This window comes from Urocitellus parryii, chromosome 12, assembly GCF_045843805.1.
Source record: "Urocitellus parryii isolate mUroPar1 chromosome 12, mUroPar1.hap1, whole genome shotgun sequence".
In the NCBI taxonomy this organism is placed as follows: domain Eukaryota; kingdom Metazoa; phylum Chordata; class Mammalia; order Rodentia; family Sciuridae; genus Urocitellus; species Urocitellus parryii.
The window spans coordinates 89988842-90009634 of record NC_135542.1 but is presented as its reverse complement, the minus strand read 5'-3'; the positions used below and the strand labels follow the sequence as shown (position 1 = coordinate 90009634).

Here is a 20793-nt window from a genome sequence, read left to right as displayed (position 1 = left end):
AAAGGTACTCACAGGAGCTTCATCTCCAGGCCCCAGCACACAAAGGCTGGCTTTCAGGTAGCCTCTGGCCCCAGCAGAGAAATCGTCAGGGTCCGAGAGGAGCAGCCACTTCCTGAGATAGGCGTGACCTAAAAGAGAATGATCAAGAACGGGAAGACCCAAGTCTGCAACTTGGTCCAGGAGCCCAGGATGGATCGAATACAGTGAGATAAAGGGCACAGCCATGGCAGAAAGGAAAGAACCAAACCCTAGAATCCCTTGGGCTGAGAAACCAAGAGCTCTAACACCAGGATGACCAAAGATGGCTCTCCATGGCATGCCACAGTCACTCAATAGGGCTGTCTCTTCCTGAGGAGAAGACGTAGCTATTCATAATCATGACATGGTCCACCTGGGTGATGTTGGCAAGTAAATAAATGTCTCAAATTTGGTTTTTTAAGCCTAGAATAATCAACTTTGAGCATCTACGTAGATCAGAAGTATTAACAGAAACCTCTATAAGAGGCAAAGCTAAACCATTTTTAACCTCCTCAGAAAGTGACCAAATCAGAGTGACAAGAATCCCTGGACTCATCACCCAAATGACCTGCCTCTATCTGAGGTGACCCCGGTCCCCAGGACCTTCCAGGTTTATCATCCCTGAATGGGCCATGGGACACAGGTGGGGATTGTGTCTTCCTGAGGGCCTGAAGGCTTTGTGAGGAGGAAGGATGCCACCCCTGCCTTCTTTTCCAAGAAAGCCTGGCCTCCATTCCAAACCCCCCAGGGAGGGAGAGTGAGCACCCAAGCAAGTGTCCCCAAGCAGCCTCCAGAGTCTCATGCAAGGACACACCAAAGAGGTGAGAACTCACGGGGCTCTCTGTAAATGGTGCCCACGTCCATCTGAAATCAAAGGAAACACAAGTCAAACTCTTGGCACTGAAGCGTTACAGCATGGTGCATTCGATGAAGCCAGTAAAGGGCTTGTTTTAAAAACTTTTGGAGACAAAGGAAAACATCACGTGACACTCTATGGAATATATTTGTTATAGAATTAGGTAGTATGTTAATGCCCCCAAAAGAAAGAGAGAATGAAGTATTCAAAATGGCACCTTTGCTATCTCTGAGGGGCAGTAGATTTGCATGGGTTTGATTTGTTTCTTTTCTTTCCTATATTTCATAGTGTCCTTTTTTAAAAATCATAGATTATCAGGATGTTGATAGTAGGAGGTTGAGGGGCAATGGAAGGGCAAAGAGTACACCTGAACTTTCTGCATATTCCACTTGATTTTTTTTAATATTTGTTTTTTAGTTATAGGTGGACTTAATATCTTTATTTTATTTTTATGTGGTGCTGAGGATCGAACCCAGTGCCTTACACATGCTGGGCGAGCACTCTATCTCTGAGCCACGACTCCAGCCTCTCCACTCAATTTTTCTGTGAATATAAAACTCCCTCAAATACAAAGTCTTAGCCAGGCATGATGGCACATGCTTGTAATGCCAGCAACTTGGGAAGCTGAGGCAGGAGGATTGTAAGATCAAGGCCAGTCTCAGCAACTTAGTGAGGCCCTAAGCAACTTAGTGAGACCCTGTCTCAAACTTTTAAAAGGCTATGAATGTAGGTCAATAGTAAATTGTCCCTGAGTTAAATTTTCAGTACCCCACCCCCCAAAAAATAAAATAAAATACGAAGTTTTTTATCACAGATTAATAACTAGAAAAATATCTTTCTTGACCCATGGATTCTCAGAACAAGAATATAAAGACTCAAGTCTCAAAATAATTAAGATTTCATTTGTTACATAATGACTCAGACTCAAACCCACTCCTTTAAAGAAATGCCTCACCAAGAAATTAGATTCTGTTTTTCGAAAATCTTGTGGCTACTTCCCAGAGGAGGGGAGGGGGTCATTGATTTGGACAGCAGAGGCAGGTTAAAATAAGTCCGCACTCTTTCTTTCCTTTTGATAAATCCTCAAAGATTCTCCAATAAGAACATCAGTGAGAAACACACTAAACCACGTCACAGCACCGTGCAGGTCTGTCTCACTTCACGAAATTATTTTTTGCAAGCTGTTGAACCATCCTCTGGGACGCACTGTGCTTCCGGTACTGGGTTCCCAGAGGTGGACTGCTCCCTTCCGGGCTGCCCAGGACAAATAAGCAGTCTGGGGCTCCTTCCCTCAGGGCCCTCAGCTGAACCCCATTCCTGACCCACCGTGAAGGTGAGGTCAGGGCAGAGAGTGCCAGGTTGCACAGTCCCAGCATTGGCCAGAATTGGGTGGACGCTGCCTTCCCAGATGTAGAGACAAACAGGAACTAAAAAGAAGAGGCTTAATTCTTCCTTCTGGAAATAGGGGAAGATTTTAGCTCTCCTCTTTCTGTCATACATTTTACCTTGGGAAACCAGTAAATATAAGTACTTTATCTGTTTGAAATGTAGCTTTCCAAAACCTAACTAAGCATTTTATAAAATTTATGATATGGAGACTAGACATCTTCCCCAAGGGCATCTTCTCTTTGAAATGTAAACATCAAGGAAGAGGGTCCTTCTACGGCCCAGAGGGAAGCTACCAGCCTGACTTGAGTGGGTGCCATGCTCCAGGCTGTAAAAGTACCTCCTGTCATAAAGACAGGAGTTGGAATCCTGTTTTCTCCTCTGGATAAAGTAAATTAGCTGACACTGATGGTCATGACCCACCAAACCTAGGATGAACTCTGTGTGCCCAGCAGTTCTACCCAGTTGTCTTATTTGAGGTGCTCTACCTCCAAGCCGCATCCCCAGCACCCCGGCCTGCCTTTTATTATTATTATTATTATTATTATTATTATTATTATTATTATTATTTGTCTTTTTAAACTTTGAGGCAGAGTCTCACTAAGTTGCCGAGGCTGGCCTCGAACTTGCAATCCTCCTGCCTCATCTTCCAAGTAACTGAGATTACAGGTGTTCACCACCATGCCTGGCTAGTTATTGTTTTTCTCAAAAAAATGGAAATGTAATGGAAAATAATGTAATCCACTGGCTAGATGAAAGGATGAGACTCCTTCCTGTCTTGGTAATCTCTCAGCAGATGGCCTGAGATGCTCAGCCCACCCCAGTTAATGCTTATTCAACAATGGAAGTGTCCTACTTCTCTGCTACCTTTGTGGAGAGGTTTTCTGAGTTGGGAAATCTGATGGGTTTCTAAGGGGAGGGGTTGAAATCTTCCCCACATAGACCCAGGCACACAAGGTCTCTGGAGAGCCAGCCCCTGCAGGTAACCCACAGCGCCTCCGGGAACACAGGTAAGTGAAAACTGACTGATGGCAAGGAAATGAACAATTACCCGGAACTCCCCAATGAGCGCATCTGTCCGGAGGGAACGGGAGTCTACCACCTAGGAGGAAAGAGCAGTTAAAATCCACATCTATGAGTGAAATTGTGACCCAGACAGGGTTCAACCCAACAGCTCTTCTCTCCCAAATAAGAACAGCCAATAATGAGCACTTACTCTAGTCCAGATTGTTCTAAATGATTCCCAAGAATAGTACTCCCAAGAATAGTACTCCCAAGAATAGTGCTCCCAAGAATAGTGCTCCCAAGAATAGTACCCTGAGTAGGCACTCTTATTGTCCCCATTGCACAGTGAAGGACTAGAGGCACAGAGATGACAGGACTTGTACAGAATCACATAACCGCAAGGGGCAGAGATGGGTCTCCGGTTCAGATAATCCGGCCCCGAGGCCCTCATTTTAACCACTAGAACATACCACCTTCCAAGTGGGAGAAGACTCAGAGAAAGAAAATAATGGCCAAAAGCAGGCCCATGGACAAACAAAATAAGATGAAAACCAAGGCGTCCACTACAACCAGAGGTGACCCACCCAGAGGTGTCCCACCTAGGGAAGGCCACAGCTCAGGTGTGTGGGCGCTCCCGTGCCCAGCAGAGGTTGGCTGCGAATGGTCCACGTTTTCCAGGTGCCAGACTTTAACCCGTATCTCTCTCGCACACACATACACACTCACACTCACCGACGATGCTGACAGGCATGCACACTGAGATGTGCACCTACACACACGGACAATGCCTCGCACGAACACATGTGCACAGAGAGCGCGGGGAGAACGCTTGGGTTGCTGAGACTTACTGTGATAAAGATGGGCTCATCAAACAGCTCCAGGGGAGAGTCAAACACGTTGAAGAAAAGAGTCTGTTGGTCCAGGGGAAAAGGGAGACAAATCAGTGCCTATGACCCCGCAGGCCAGGCAGGGGGAAGATCAGCACCCAGAGGCCTTCGAGCCCGGGAATAGAGCCCACATAGGAAATGAGGGCTGAGCTCAACTCCATGCTGAGCTCTGGGAATCTGACAGGTTCTGGGGTGTTTGCCACAGATGACCCCACAGAGGATATCATCTCAGGCACAGCCTTACAGGATGACAGGGACATGGAGCAGAGAGACCCTGGGCAGGAATAATAGCTGGAGTCCTTCTCCCATTCCTGAACCAAAGTTAGCACTCCAGGTGAACACTCTGAATAAACTGCTCTGGGCTCCCCATTTGGAAGACCTGCATAGGTTCTGGCCCTAACACTGCCCGGTGTCTCCCACCTCGTTGAAGAAAGGGCTGTTTCCCTTGTGGATCCGAGTCCTCTTGGTCTGCCCGGCAGCCGTGACCTTGACCACAGGTCTGATGTTCACCCCCGGCAGCTGGCGCCCCTCGATCACCTGGACTCTGATCTGAAAGTCAGCAGGGACCATGAGAAGGAGGAAGGGAGAAAGTGAATGAGGGACCACCCACCCTCTGCCCCGAGGGACACAAATCTCAGGGACCACCCGGCTTCTTGGAAAGACTGTTTAAAATGTTTTAGGAAGAGCATTCTAAGAACAAGCATATCTCCTACCAACGTCCCTTGCATCTATAAAATCCCATCGTTGCAGAAGAGCTACCACGCTGCCCTGCATAAACCACCTGGGATCCCAGTGGGAGGGTGGGAGTAGCCCCACTCTCTTCATTCAGCACAAACCCCACCTGAGACCCTATTGACACTGACATTTTAAAGAGACTTGAACAGTCCTTGCTGACAATTCTCTCAGAAGTAGAGCTTATGCATTGAAGTAACCCCATAAATAGTCTTTGTTCTTTTTTCTTATGTGTACGCATGTGTGTGTTGATGGGGATTGAACCCAGGGCCCCACAAATGCAAGGCAAGTACTCTTCCCCTGAGCTATTGTCCGTAGGTCCCCAGTTCCTGTTCTTTATATTGTTAGATGCAATGCTTTTTTTACATTCTGAGACATAAATGAAGAATTTTTGCCATTGAACTGTAAGTGAATGACGAATTCGAGAACATCTGTACTTCCAAACATTAGGTTGAGTATTTTAAAATATTGTTTTGAAATATTAAAGTAATTTTCATGAAAAAAGAATAAGTGCATTGGTCCAACTTTCTAATTGACTGTTATTTATTAACTCTTCTTAAAAACAGCATGTCGTGGAAGGACAGATTATCATCACAATAAGAAAGTGGGTGAGTGAGGTATTTTCCAAAACCTTGGGCCTGAGCAGAGGCTTGTTCTGAGGCCCCAAGACTTGAACTTCCTGTTCAGCAGCTGCCCAGGACCCAGGGAAAGCAGATTCCCACCAGGAGGCCCTCATGGTCCCAGGAGCAGCTCCCCTGAGGCTGGACACACCAGCCAGGCGCTGCTGATGGGTTAAAGCCATCGGGGTGCCAGAGCGTCCCATCACCTGGAAGTCCTGCTGCTTGTCCGACAGCGGCTTTCTGGATGGGGCTGCACTTCTCTTTCTTTTGCTCCCCGGGTGGTAGGGGGGAGGATGGGAAGGCGGCTTCCTGGGGGTGGTGGGGCCCCCCGGGCCTGGAGTGCCGCTCTGATCCGGGAATGGTTCTGCTTCATCTCCTGTGAGCCCCTGGTCCTCTGTGTCCTCCTCTCCTCCTGTGTCTGGGAGGACAGGGCCCCAATGAGCTCTGGGTCCTCTGGCCCTGCCCTTGGGACCCAGCCCAGCAGAGGGAGGACCCAGAGAGCATGGGCACTGAGACCCACCGCCGCCTGCCTGTGCCCTCCCTCTCCCATCATAAGCCAGGGTGGATGGGTAGGAAGAAGAGAGGCTGCCAACAGCCGAATCCTGAGGCTATCAGTTCAGTTAGTCGACAGGAGGAAGAAAGAATGGCCCTGGCCCTCCCCCAGCTCTGCAGAGGAGCCGTCCAGCCGCCTCGTCCCACTCCAGCGGGCTGGCAGCAGTGTCCGGTGAGTCGGTTACAGGTGGTAGTGTCTGGGATGGGGACAGCTCTGGCTGGCATCTCACCCGTGGGGACCAGCCACTTCTTTCCAGAATATCTTGTGTCCATGGTGCTGTCACTGAGCAGGGACCAAGTCTCGGCCCGGCTCTGTCCCCCACCTGGCACATGAGCAGGGCACAGCCCCAGAGGAGGGGCAGGAGGGAGCCGAGTGAGGGAAGATCACCTACTGCACCCCCAACCCCCACCCTGCTTGTCCCCCCCCCACCCAGCTCAGGGCAAAGCTCAGTGTCCCTCCTTACCACCTCTGCAGGCAGGACTGACACCCCAACTGGCCCAAACCTAATTCTATCTCACTCACCTCAGGGGGGTCCCAGAGTCTTTGGGGCCCTCCTCCTCCCCCTCCTCTACCATTCAGAACACCCTTCTTCCTCCCCCTGAGCCTCTTCCAGCTCCAGTCCAGCTTGGACTTCTCAAGTAACCCAGTCCAGAGTGGTTTCCCATCTTAGCTCAGACAATGCCGGGCCCCAGGGAGATGCCTCCTTCTCCACAGAGCCCTCCACAGGACTTGGCTTCCCAGCCAGGCTTAAGACCCAGCCAAAGCAGAAACTGCTCCGGTTCCCAGCCTCTTCACCACTAGCAAATGCACATGGCCCACCCATCTATGTAGCTTCTGCGCTACGCCAGCAGGCTGACCACACAGAGGCCCTGCCTGCTCCCACACCCGACCCCCACTGACAAACCAGGCCCTCTGGCCTGGATCATCCCCCGACAAGCCCCCCAGAGGCAAGAGAACTGAGGCAGGCCCAGGACTTAGCTAATTCAGCCTGTTCATTCCACAAATGATAATCTGTAGGCCCAGAGTGGGAGAGCGACCAGCTCAAAGTCAGTGTCAAAGGCAAGACTGGAACTCATGTCCCCTAATGGTATCCCAGGATTCTTTCAAAGAAAAACTAGCTCTTGGTCACATGTCATCACTAAAGGCCAATTGGGGCCAGGAGAGGGAAGCACTAGATTCTGGAGAGCAGGTGAGGCCTTAGGTATAACCTGGACAGACCTCACTCAGTCACATACACCTCAGAGCTGTGGACTGCAGAGGGCCCACCATGCACAGCCCCTGCCCTGGGCAGCTGGAGCTGGGAGAGTGTCTTCACACCACCCTCAGAAGCACAGAGGAAGTCATGCCTCCTGCCCCGTCTCTCTGTGTGGCAGAAGCAGCTCTTAGGACTCCCCACCACCCAAACCCTCTCCTCTCCACGCCTGGGCAGCCCCAATCAGGGGAAGGCAGCGAAGGCTGGGAGGTCTCTCTGCAGCCCCCCACTACCCCAGGCTTGGGTACCCCTGCTGGCCTTCTTGCCGGGGGCCCTGTCACACAAAGGATGGGCTCCTCACCAGCCACCATGTCCAGGTCAGGCAGTGTCGGGGATGGTTCCAAGGGAACAGGGGGTGGGAATAGGGGCACAGCTCCAGGGAGCGGCGTGTAGGACACCTGCAGGACCAGCGAGGCCTGGAAGAGATGGGGATGGGGCAGCAGGTTAGTACGCTGGCCTCAGACCACTGCCCTCCCGAATCCTTCCTGATTCCCGCATCCTTCCCCAGGGAACAGGGCGCTGACAAGGATCTAATCTGCAGGGAGTGTGAAAAAGCCACCCCCAGGGACCCCTGAGCATAGTCAGGTAGTTATGGGCACAGAATCTGGGTCAGTTTCTAACCATCCGGGAGCCAGGTGAACTTGGGCCTGTGCCTCAGTTGCCTTATCTGTAAGGAGGGGTAGTAATAGCAACAGCAGCTTCTTCATGAGGGTGAATGAGGATTAAGTTGGAATCAGGGATCCAACTTCTCTGGCAGGATTTTTCAAATCTTCAGAAAAACTCCCCTTAACCATTCTGCTCAGCCAAGGACCTGCCCTCCTTCTCCATAGACAGTTCAGCTCAGCTCTGCTCTGCTCAGCGGGAAGCCAGCATTGAGAGGGTCTTGGGCTGCCACTCATCTTACTGACTCCCGCCCTCCTAGAAGCACCCCTGCCCCCACCACATTCTCTGCTGAGTGGCACCATCCACATCAACAAGGGATGATCATCACCCAACAAGCCCCACAGAGGCAAGAGAAAGAGGGCCCACCTCAACCCCACCCTGAGTTCCACACTGTTCAAAGGAGTCCCTGAGCCCTTTGGCAGGCACAATCCCAACAGACACTCCAGCCTCACGCCTCCCAGGCCAGCAGGGGCCTGGCTGAGCCTCTCCCATGCCACAGCCCAGTCTCCTGGGGCAGCCATCTGTTTTAATCCAAGTTATAAATACTCTGCTTAAGAAAGTTTGGAAACTAGAGCACTCACCTAGCATATGTGAGGTACTGGGTTTGAGCTTCAGCACCACATAAAAATAAATATATAAAGGTATGGTGTCCATCTAGGACTAGAAAAAAATTTTTAAAAAAACAATAATAGGAATGGGGTTGTGGCTCAGTGGTAGAGTGCTTGCCTAGCATGTGCAAGGCCCTGGGTTCGATCCTCAGCACCACATAAAAATAAATAAATAAAATCCAAAAACAACCCACAATAATATATTCAACCAACAGACAACAATGAATATTCACGGTGTATGCTTGTAATCCCATCAGCTCAGAAGGCTAAGGCAGCAGGAGGATCTCAGGTTCAAAGCCAGCCTCAGCAACTTAGCAAGGCCCTATCTTGAAAAAAATATAAAAAGAGCTGGGGATGTGGCTCACTTGGTTAAGCACCCCTGGGTTCAAATCCCCAGTACAAAAAAAAAAAAAAAAAAAAAAAAAAAAACTTGGAAAGTATAGAAACCTTAAAGAAGAAAAATAGGCCAGGTATGGTGGCTCACACCTGTAATTACAACTCAGGAGCCTGAGGCAGAAGGATTACAAATTCAAGGCCAGCACCAGCAACTTAGCAAGACCCTGTGTCAAAATAAAAATTAATAAAGGGCTGGGAAAGCAGCTCAATGGTAAAGTGCCCCTTGGGAAGAAGGAGTTGGGGCAAGGAGGAGGAAGAAGAGGAAAGAGAAGAAGGAGAAGAAGAAGAAAACTAATGCATAAGAAAGAAATTGTCCATAATTCCTCCACTCTCACAGTTTGACATCTTTCTCTCCAGTCGTTTCGAGCAAATAATGTACAGCTCTGCTATATTTTAAAAAAAAAAAAAATGCTTTTCTTCTGCTTAGCGTTAAACAATAAGTAATTTCATGGGTTTTGGCAAAGTTTTTATAAGTGTTAAATGATGCATGATCTCCCTTTGAGTGGCTCTAGCATAGGACACTGGACATCTTTTCTGATAATATTAGGAACACCCAGAGATTCCTGAGGCAACCCTGCCCTGAGCTGAAGATCTTGGCTGAAGGCCTTTGATGTACGAGGTCTCATGCTTATGTCCTTCAGACTGGAGCTTGGGGAAGGGAAGCCAGGCAAATTTAGTGCAGGACAGTAGGAAGCAGGGTTCAGAAGACAGAAGGAAGACACCCTAAGCAACTGAGACCCTTTAAATCCCACCATCCCACACAGGACCATAACCTGCCCTGCAGATTCGTGAACCACCACCAGGTGTCGCCACCTGAGCGGACACCACCTGCACCGTCAGCTTCAGCAACTCCTGAGGAAAAGAACCACCTGGGGGGGGGGGGGGCGAGGGGAGGGGTCGAGGCACTTCATTTGCAGGTGGAGCTGGAGAATAACCTGTTAAATGAAGTAAGCCAATCTCAAAAAGCCAAAGGCCAAATGTTTTCTCTGATTAATGGATGCTGATCCAAAATCCCCGCCCCCCCACACACAAGGAAAGACTGGAGGAACTTTGGATTAGGCAGAGGGGAGTGGGGGAGGGGAGGGGGCATGGGGTGAGAAAGATGGTGGAATGAGAAGGACATTATTACCCTATGTATGTGTATGATTGCACGAATGGTGTGACTCTGGCGTGTATAACCAGAGAAATGAAAAGTTGTGCTCCATTTGTGTACGGTGAGTGGCAATACATTCTGCTGTCATGTATATCTAATTAGAACAAATTTTTTAAAAAGAGGAAGAGGAGGAGGAGGAGGAGGAGGAGGACAACTAGGACAAACAACCTGGAGCAAGGGACAGGGCAGAGACACCAGGGGGCCTTGCATCTGTATTTCTAAAACCCTTCTTGGGGTTTCCCCCACTTTATCAAAAGGCTAGTTGGGCTGGAATTGTAGCTCAGTGAGAGAGAACTTGTCTAGCAAGTGTGAGGTACTGGGTTCAATTCTCAGCACAGCACATAAATAATAAATAAAAATAAAGGTCCCTCAACAACCAAAAATATATATTTAAAAAAGGTTAATAGGGATCTTTGGAAAAGTAATTAATTCTGGGGCTAAGGCAGAGGAGGTACAAGATGAGCCTGGATCATCATTTCAGCCAGAAAGCAAGGAAATGCTCAGTGAATAATAGAAACATCTCAAAAGGACACAGAAGACAGGGGCTCCCTGATTGTCCGGCCAAATCTGGGACAATTTAAAACATGAAAATCAATAATGATAGTAACAATTTAAACCATTGAATAAAACAGAAACACATGGATTCATATTGAAATAAGTAAATAATCAAAGAGGAAAACAGCTTTTCCTTACAGTAGAATGCCAACTGATTAATAAAAAGGATTAATTTAGAACATCACCACTTAGGAACCATCAAAACAATAATATATGGGCTGCAGTTATACCTCAGGGCTAGAGCGCTCGCCTAGCGTATATGAGGCACTGAGTTCGATCCTCAGCACCACATAAAAATAAATAAATAAAGGTATTGTGTTCATCTACGGCTAAAAAAAAAAAAATTAAGAAAAAACAATAATATATTCAACCAGAAGACAACAATGGATATTCATGTCAAAACTGGGAGATCAGGCTGGGGACACAGCTCAGTGGTAGGGCAAGTGTTGGGCATGCATGAGGTTCCAGGTTTGACTCCACAGCACCACAAAAAGTAAAGCAAACGAAAGCAAACTTGCAGGGAAAGGTTGGTGAGGAACAGGATACTTATGACCAGACAAAATACTTCCCCACAAAATCCTTACTCATTAGAAGGTGGGGTGGGTGAATGGGAAACCCAGCAAATACCCGTTTATACAAACGATCAAGGGGAATGATGCACTAAGAAAACAAATCAAAAATCATATCACCTGATAGACAACAATGAGAGCAACACAGCATCACTCATGCCACATTCACGCCAAGACGCATAACCTAAATCTAATCACAAGGAAACATCCAACAAACCCAAACCAAGGGACATTCTATAACATAAGTGACCGGCATTTCCAAATATTTCAATACTACAAGATGATAAAAGTAAAAAAAAAATACTGAGGAATTATCTCAGACAGAAAGACCCTAAAGAAACAACTACTTCTGGGTGCTGTGGTGTCTATAATCCCATCAAACTGGGAGGCCAAGGCAGGAGGATTGCAAGTTCAAGGCCAGCCTCAGAAACTTAGCCAAGCTCTAAGCAACATAGGGAGACCTCTCAAATTAAGAATTAAAAGGGCTGGGGATGTGGCTTAGTGGTTTAGCACCCCTGGGTTCAATCCCTGGTACAAAAAAAGAAAAGAAAAAGAACAACTAAACCCAACATATGACTCTGAATTGGATCCGTTGGCTAGAAGTGATCCTGTCAAAAAAGACCGATGAACCTCCAGTGGAGGTCTGTGGATTAGGTGAACTGCTGTGTCAATGTCATTTGCTCATTTTGAAGGCTGTGCTATGGTTATGCGGGACAGAGTCCTGAATCAGAGAAATTACACACTGAAGTTCACTGATGCTGGGCCAAGATGTTGGCAGATTAGTCTCAAACAATTAGAGCATAACACTCTTTATAATATTCTTGGTTACTCTTCTCTAAATCTTAAATTAACTCAAAATAAGTGTTAAAAAAAAAATCTGTGAATCCTTTCCTTCCACGACTGCAAGAAGCTCACTCAGCAGACAGAGCCCCCTACCCCACTCAGGCTGGCTCCCTCCTGCAGAAATAGTTTAAGTCAGAACCAGATGCATTATTGGCAGGCCCCAGTGCAAAACAAAAAGCTGAGGTCTCTCATTCAAAAATTATTAGAATCTTAACACGGTAATGGTAGACAACTAAAGCAAATCCAGGGTCCTTCTGAACATGGGACTCTGTGTGACTACCTACCAGGCCAGTCCTGGGTACAGTGTTTGCTTAGGTCAGTGTGTGTCCATATCAGAAAGACAGGGAATGGGGACCCTGCCTGTCATGTCTGGCCCAACTCGATTAATTCACATACTCATTCCCTTTGCAAATACACATTGAGAGCACCTGCGGGGGACCAGACCCTGTTGAAGATCCTGGGGATATTCCTGTGAACAAGGTCTCCACCTCATGGATCTGATATCTCAGCAAAGGAGGAAGACAAAATATATAATAATAAACATAAATTATAGCATCTGTTAGAAAGAAAGGTCAAGAAGGGTCAGGGGAGTAGAGGAGTCTCAGGTTGCAGGGTTAAATCAAGTGCTCTGAGTGACCCCCAGTGAGAGAAGTTAGACAAGAACTTGAAGGGGCCACATCTTGGCTGCCCTGGGGATCCTGACCCTGGAGCCCAATCCTCTGGAAGAGCACCCCTCCCACTGCAGCTCCAACAGGCCAAGTCCCAGGCAGGAAGCACCAGCCCAGGGCTCCTTATGACTTGCCTGGGGCTGCACTGTGACTTCTGTGCTATCATAGGTATGGGCTCACCCTGCTTATCTACCGGCTCCATACCACCTGGGGCTTCTGATACACCAGCTCTGCAGAGATGGCACAGCAGGAGGGTTACCGGCTCCACCCTGGCCTGGTGTCAGCACCTCAGCACAGGGCGCTCAGGGGCAGCCCTCGGCAAGAAGCAGGAAAGGGTGATAGCTCTAGAATCTGAAGGCAGTCCAGGCAGCCCCTCGTGGGGTTTCTTGAGCATCAGGTACTTCCACACTAGTAGCCCTGCACTGAGCATCTAAAGAACTGGCAACATCCAGGTGGTTCCAGGCATTGGAAGGAGACCTCCAGCCAAGAGCCAGGCCCATCTCTTATATGGCCCATCCAGGAGCCACAGGAACATCCCAGGCAGCTTCAGAAGGTCTAGAAACCAGGATCTAGAACAGATGCCCCAGCACGGGGTAGACTCCAGGGAAATTAGTTTTCATGCTAGGAGCAGAGATAACTAATACTGGAGGCCTCCGGCTCCACTGAGGATCTCAAGGGAAAGGGAGCATGTCTGTAGCCCCACCCAGCATTGGGACCCTTCCTTCTGCAGAGAGCCAGTGCTGAGGTCTTCTTCCTATGGGATGTGAGCTCTGTGCTGTCCCAGACCTCATGACCTTGGCCTAGAGCCCTGGGTGGGATGCTCTTCACAGCCCTCCATGTCAATGTACCCACCTGATAACCCAGTTTCTCAGGTCCCTGGCTGGAGGTTATCCTACCTCAAGGCCATTATCAATTATGTGTCCACCAAAATACACTGCTATGGAGTAGGGTAACCCCAGTCATTTTGGGGTCCACAGCCAACAATATCAGCAGAACTTTAGAGGCTCCTGAATGGTCCCCAGGCTAAAAGGGCTCAGGAAGCCCAATACAGAGGCAGGGAGCCACCTTGTAGGCTCCTCCTGGGTCCCTGGCCCCCCTATAGATTCTGCAGCCAGGCTCAGGCTGCAGGTTATCTGACTGCTCAGCCCACGGCTTGCTGCCTACTCCTGGGCCACAGCTCTCCACCCTGAGCTCTTTCAAGACCAGACCCACCCCACCCCCACAACGCACAGTCAGGACAGCACAGGCAAGGCCTAGTGTATGCCCAGGACTCCTTCACCTTTCCCTGGGGAAGCCTCCAGAGGCTGGTGGAGGGTAGGGCAGCCTTGCGCTGACAGTGTGGGTTGGCAGAATCCTCAGACCACTTGAAAGAAGCTCAGGGTTTCACTGCAGCATTGTCTGTCCTCATTTTGTGCCTGATCCCAGCATGCAGTGCCCTGGCTCCCCCGAACCACCCCATGTGCTCTTGTCATCCAGGGGGTTCCCTTTCTGATCTGACTCTGGCTTAAAGGCTGGGACAATGTCAACATAGTTCTCATCATGTGTCCACACCCTCGTCAGTGAGCTGCTTTGAAAATGCACGCACAGGCCATTTCTTACACTCCTATTGGCCACAAGTTTCCTCAGGACAGGGGCAGTGTTGTCCTCATCAGTCTGGATAGCTTTGGACTCTCCAATGCACACAGTCCAGATGCCATATCTGAAGGGCTGGGGGAGGACACTGAGCCATAGGCACAGAGAGACCACAGCCCAGCCTGCGGCAGGACCTCCCCACCTCTCCCCATGCCTCCTCCTCCTCTCAGTCTTTCTAGGGTTTTCTAGCAAATCCGCAGGGCCTCTCTTCACTCCCATCATTCCTTTAGCAGGTTCCTTTGGTCCTTAGAGGCAATTGAACTACAAGCAAATTGAGGTACCCAGCACGCTCTGCTCGGGGGGTCCAGCCCAGAAATCCAGCCTCAAGAGTGGCTGGTGGAACCTTCAGCGTCTCATGGCTCTGTCCCCTCCAAGCAACGTTCATGGTTCACAGTTCACGATGACTCCCACTGCAACTCCAACAGCCCAAGTCCCAGGCAGGAAGCACCAGCCCAGGGCTCCTTATGACTTGCCTGGGGCTGCACTGTGACTTCCGTGCTATCATAGGTATGGGCTCACCCTGCTTATCTACCGGCTCCATACCACCTGGGGCTTCTGATACACCAGCTCTGCAGAGATGGCACAGCAGGAGGGTTACCGGCTCCACCCTGGCCTGGTGTCAGCACCTCAGCACAGGGCGCTCAGGGGCAGCCCTCGGCAAGAAGCAGGAAAGGGTGATAGCTCTAGAATCTGAAGGCAGTCCAGGCAGCCCCTCGTGGGGTTTCTTGAGCATCAGGTACTTCCACACTAGTAGCCCTGCACTGAGCATCTAAAGAACTGGCAACATCCAGGTGGTTCCAGGCATTGGAAGGAGACCTCCAGCCAAGAGCCAGGCCCATCTCTTATATGGCCCATCCAGGAGCCACAGGAACATCCCAGGCAGCTTCAGAAGGTCTAGAAACCAGGATCTAGAACAGATGCCCCAGCACGGGGTGGACTCCAGGGAAATTAGTTTTCATGCTAGGAGCAGAGATAACTAATACTGGAGGCCTCCGGCTCCACTGAGGATCTCAAGGGAAAGGGAGCATGTCTGTAGCCCCACCCAGCATTGGGACCCTTCCCTCTCCAGAGAGCCAGTGCTGAGGTCTTCTTCCTATGGGATGTGAGCTCTGTGCTGTCCCAGACCTCATGACCTTGGCCTAGAGCCCTGGGTGGGATGCTCTTCACAGCCCTCCATGTCAATGTACCCACCTGATAACCCAGTTTCTCAGGTCCCTGGCTGGAGGTTATCCTACCTCAAGGCCATTATCAATTATGTGTCCACCAAAATACACTGTTATGGAGTGGGGTAACCCCAGTCATTCTGGGGGGTCCACAGCCAACAATATCAGCAGAACTTTAGAGGCTCCTGAATGGTCCCCAGGCTAAAAGGGCTCAGGAAGCCCAATACAGAGGCAGGGAGCCACCTTGTAGGCTCCTCCTGGGTCCCTGGCCCCCCTATAGATTCTGTAGCCAGGCTCAGGCTGCAGGTTATCTGACTGCTCAGCCCACGGCTTGCTGCCTACTCCTGGGCCACAGCTCTCCACCCTGAGCTCTTTCAAGACCAGACCCACCCCACCCCCACAACGCACAGTCAGGACAGCACAGGCAAGGCCTAGTGTATGCCCAGGACTCCTTCACCTTTCCCTAGGGAAACCTCCAGAGGCTGGTGGAGGGTAGGGCGGGCTTGAGCTGACAGTGTGGGTTGGCAGAATCTTCAGACCACTTGAAAGAAGCTCAGGGTTTCACTGCAGCATTGTCTGTCCTCATTTTGTGCCTGATCCCAGCATGCAGTGCCCTGGCTCCCCCGAACCACCCCATGTGCTCTTGTCATCCAGGGGGTTTCCCTTTCTGATCTGACTCTGGCTTAAAGGCTGGGACAATGTCAATAGTTCTCATCATGTGTCCACACCCTCGTCAGTGAGCTGCTTTGAAAATGCACGCACAGGCCATTTCTTACACTCCTATTGGCCACAAGTTTCCTCAGGACAGGGGCAGTGTTGTCCTCATCAGTCTGGAAGCTGTCTGGATAGCTGTGGACTCTCCAGTGCACACAGTCCAGATGCCATATCTGAAGGGCTGGGGGAGGACACTGAGCCATAGGCACAGGGAGACCACAGCCCAGCCTGCGGCAGGACCTCCCCACCTCTCCCCATGCCTCCTCCTCCTCTCAGTCTTTCTAGGGTTTTCTAGCAAATCCGCAGGGCCTCTCTTCACTCCCATCATTCCTTTAGCAGGTTCCTTTGGTCCTTAGAGGCAATTGAACTACAAGCAAATTGAGGTACCCAGCACGCTCTGCTCGGGGGGTCCAGCCCAGAAATCCAGCCTCAAGAGTGGCTGGTGGAACCTTCAGCGTCTCATGGCTCTGTCCCCTCCAAGCAACGTTCATGGTTCACAGTTCACGATGACTCCCACTGCAACTCCAACAGCCCAAGTCCCAGGCAGGAAGCACCAGCCCAGGGCTCCTTATGACTTGCCTGGGGCTGCACTGTGACTTCGGTGCTATCATAGGTAGCAGAGTCTGGTTCTGGGCCCTGCCACAGTGAGGGCTGCACCCTGGGCAGCAGGCAGGAGGCCCACCTCTCCCCAGCTGGGGGCTCACTGAGCAGGGTCCAGCCCTCCTCCCCGTTCCCCAGCTCCTGGCTCTTCTATGCCCTTCTTGGAGACCTGGTTGATGAAGGATTGTCTGCAGACAGGCAGGGTCCCAGGACAGAGGAGAGAAGGCAGCCGTCCCCTAGTCTGAGCATCAAGCCCACAGAGTGTGGGAACAGGAGTTAAGAAGAGAGGTGGATGGTGGCTCAACTGGCTCAGTCCCATAAAAGGGACCAGGTTTGGAAGGTTCTGTCTCAGGGGCTGGAGGAGACTTTGAGTTTGGAGGGAAGTGTGTACAGGAAATGCCAGTGTCACAGATGCATAAAGGGCTGGTGGAGAGAGGCTGGCATCTCAGCAAGGAAGTGAGGAACTCTAGTTGGAGGCTTTAAGGTCGCGTAATGACAAAAGAATGGCCTCACCCTAGGTGCGATGGAAAAGCTCCTCGCAGATTCCCTGACCCCACCGGCCTCTCACCAGCTCCCTTGATCCCTATGCCTTCTCCAGGGCCAGCTAGGGCTGTCTTCAGGATCCCTGAAGGGACAGCTCCATCACCCCTTGGAATCCTCCTTGGCAGTGCCAGGAGACTGGAGAGATCAAGGGAAGCCTCAGAGGAGACTCAGGAAGTGACAGAGATAGACTCGAGAACACTGCACTGGACCAGAATGTCCTGTCAACCACAAGGTCTGAGACAGGAAGGGATTCTTCTGGGAAGTGGCAACTCCCCACCAAGGAAGCAGCCTGGCCATCACTGTCCCAAGACCCTGGGAGCAGACTGCAGCATTAAGAGAGTCACAGACCAGGAGTGCAGTAAGCCACTGGAGCCCCTCCCACTCTGGAGGATTGGAGAGGCACCCTTGGACGTCCCATTTGGACATCCATTCTCTGGGTCCCCAGTTGTTCCCTTTCTCCAGATCTCAGCACCCAGTGTGGTTTCACATTCAGCTCAGCCCAGACTGCCCTGTCCAGCAAAGGGCTCAATCACACACACACACACACACACACACACACACACACACACACACACAGGAGCACACCTCACCCTATCTGAAAAAAAGTCAAGGCCCACCCAGAACTTCCCAGGTCTCACTGGGAGGAAGCATTTCCAGATCTATAGCTCCTCAGTGCATCCTAGAAGGTAGACTTGGAGGGAAGGTCAGGAATCCTAGTGACCAGGAAGAAAGAACCCTGCAGGGTATATTTAGCTCACTAAAAATAACAGGAGGCCAGAGATGAGGGCTGGGAATTGGCTGCTTGGAACAGGAGTACCCTGCAAGGCTGGAGGAGGGGCAGGAAAGACAAAGGAAGAAGAGGAAGGGGGTCTGACAGGTCCTGGTGGGCAGGGGAGGGCTGTCTGTCTTCCTTCCTTGTAATCTGTGACCCGGATGACTCAGTTATTCCAAATCTGGAGCATGGGGCTGGGCAATGAGGAAGGCAGTGCTCTCAGGGAGACTCAGAGAGCCATGGCCAAGGCTGACCGGGAACTTGGAACAGAAGGTGGCCCAATGGACAGAACGAGACCCAGAGGCAGGCCAAGTTGGTAGGGGTCAAAGCTGACTTGACCAGGGCCCCCTTCCCTCCCATTTCTGTGTCCCTCCTGTGTTCACCCCAAGATCTGGCTTAGTTCAGGAAGCTGGACTTTGACCCATCTCTGAAGTCATAAAATCAAAGGTGACAGAGGGAGTAGGAGCCACCAGTCAAGGACTCAGACCAGAAACTGGCCAAATGCAGGGGCCATTTGGTACTTACCCCAGTGGGTTGCTGCTTGGTGTCCAGCAGGGGGGCATTGAAGCTGGCAGACAGGCTGGGAGTGGCAAGGACCTCCCGGAGTGGGACCTTGGCTTCCCCCAGGAACCTGGGAGGACAGAGAAGTCCAATGTAGAAAACTAGCCCGATGTGCCCTGGTTCTTCTCCCACCAGACCCCTCACCAGCACCACCACCACCACCACCACATACACAAAGGTAAGTTACCTAGACCACCAGTCCCCTGGGAGCCCCTGAACTTTCCCCCTGCATCCCCAACCAAGTCACTATCAGGCACCATCCCTGGAAGACCAGGTCCCTGGGAAAACACCTGGGCATAAGAGAGGGGTAAGAGGCACACGCCCTTCCCCAAGGTCAACCTTGACCCTTCCTGCCACACCCCGGAGGCCCAGCCAGGTCTCCACTGTCACATGTAAGGACTTTTCCCCACCACTCCTTGACAGCATACCAGGCTGGCATCCCTGGAAGGCAGGGTCACCTTCTCCATCATCACACCTGCATTGCTCCTGAGCCTCAGCAGCTCCCATCAGCCATGTCTACACAGGCTGTCTACACCAACTACACCAGGACTCAACAGCAGCAATCATCAGTCAAAACAAAGGAACTTCCCTGTCTTCAGGCACAGGGAGAAAGGACATTAAGGCAGGGGAGACAGCCTCCCTCCCTGGGGAGACCCAGAATGGCCAAAAGCACACACACTTGAGGCCACACGTCTCACCGAGGCCGGGGGCACCTTACACAATGGGCTCCTGGGAAAGAGTGGGCCACCAGCACAGTGGCCAGCGAAGGGCCCTTTGAAGGGCTCTGAGGAGTAGTGTGTTCCCTGAGCTATGAAATGCACCATGTACTACGTGCCCCTCTGCAGCAGCAGGAAAACAGTGGGTGAGCGGCTGAGTCCACTAGAACCTGCCACCTAAGGGAGGCACTGGCCCTGCTTGCTTTCCTGGGAATCTGAACCAGCCTGACAGTCCCATCAGGGCACGGAGCTTCATTAATCCAATGAACAGTCATGGCTCACTTTCCTTCTTCCCCTCCTACTCCTCCCTCTTCTTCTCCTTCTTCCTTCCCCTTGCCCTCCTATTCTCACCCTTCATCTTCCTCTTCCTCTTCCCTTCCTTCTTCTCCGATGGATGAACCAAACCTGGTATCCAGGACCATCCGTTTTCTGACCCCTGTAACCACTAATTTGGATATATGTTTTTATGACCCTATAAAATAAAACTGCAATCTTGACCTAATTAGCTGATTTTAAAAAATAAATAAAACTTGTTACAATGAAATACCACTGTACATCCATTAGAATGGCTATTATTTAGAGAGAAGGCCTTGGTCAAGATGTGGACAGCCAGGCGCAGTGGTGCACACCTGTAATCCCAGTGGCTCAGGAGGCTGAGTTCAAAGCCAGCCTCAGTAAAAGTGAGGCACTAAGCAACTCAGTGAGACCCTGTCTCTAAATAAAATACAAAATAGGGCTGGGGATGTGGCTCAGTGATTGATTGAATTTCCTGAGTTCAATCCCCAGTACCCCATCCCTCAAAAAAAAAAGATGTGGATAAACTGGACCCCTTGTGCACTGCTGGTGGGGAACAGGAAGAGGTACAGCTGCTGAGGTATACAGCCTGGAGGTGCCTCAAAAGAGCTAAAACAGAGAATTACAGTATTACCCAGCAACCCCAATTCTGGATATATATACTCCAAAAAATTGAAATCACAGACTCAGTCATTTTCATATCAATGTTCATAGCAGCATTATTCACAATAGCCAAAAAGTAGAAGCAATCCAAGTTGGACAGATGGACAGATAAGTAAAATGCAATACGTACTTACAACAGAATATTATTTGATCTTAAAAAGGAAGGAAGTTCTGACATGAGCCACAACAGGGGTTAACCTTGGAGGCACTATGCCAAGTGAAATAAGCCAGACACCAAAAGACGAGTATTGTCCAATTCCACTTATTTGGGGTACCTAGAGAAGTCAAATTCCTGGACACAGGAAGTAGAACGGTGTGGTCGCCAGGGCTGGGAGACCAGGCAGTGAAGAATTATGATTTAATAGGTGTAG

The 20793-nt window shown here is 50.4% G+C and overlaps 1 protein-coding gene across 17 annotated transcripts in view; it reads right to left on the bottom strand.

Moving 5' to 3' along the window:
* Dysf (dysferlin) overlaps nucleotides 1–20793 on the bottom strand; it is a 207897-nt gene that overhangs the window by 144074 nt on the left and 43030 nt on the right. For 8 of the 17 annotated variants that reach the window (XM_026405156.2, XM_077791802.1, XM_026405158.2 and 5 more), the window contains exons 4-12: nucleotides 18714–18819; nucleotides 7611–7725; nucleotides 6287–6379; nucleotides 5711–5922; nucleotides 4573–4701; nucleotides 4114–4176; nucleotides 3312–3362; nucleotides 852–882; nucleotides 13–128 (exon numbers count right to left, since the gene is read on the bottom strand). In XM_026405156.2, the coding sequence (XP_026260941.1) occupies nucleotides 13–128; nucleotides 852–882; nucleotides 3312–3362; nucleotides 4114–4176; nucleotides 4573–4701; nucleotides 5711–5922; nucleotides 6287–6379; nucleotides 7611–7725; nucleotides 18714–18819 (916 nt within the window). The remainder of the gene's footprint in view (nucleotides 1–12; nucleotides 129–851; nucleotides 883–3311; nucleotides 3363–4113; nucleotides 4177–4572; nucleotides 4702–5710; nucleotides 5923–6286; nucleotides 6380–7610; nucleotides 7726–18713; nucleotides 18820–20793) is intronic. The other 9 variants (XM_026405147.2, XM_026405149.2, XM_026405153.2 and 6 more) reach the window with 2 other exon arrangements.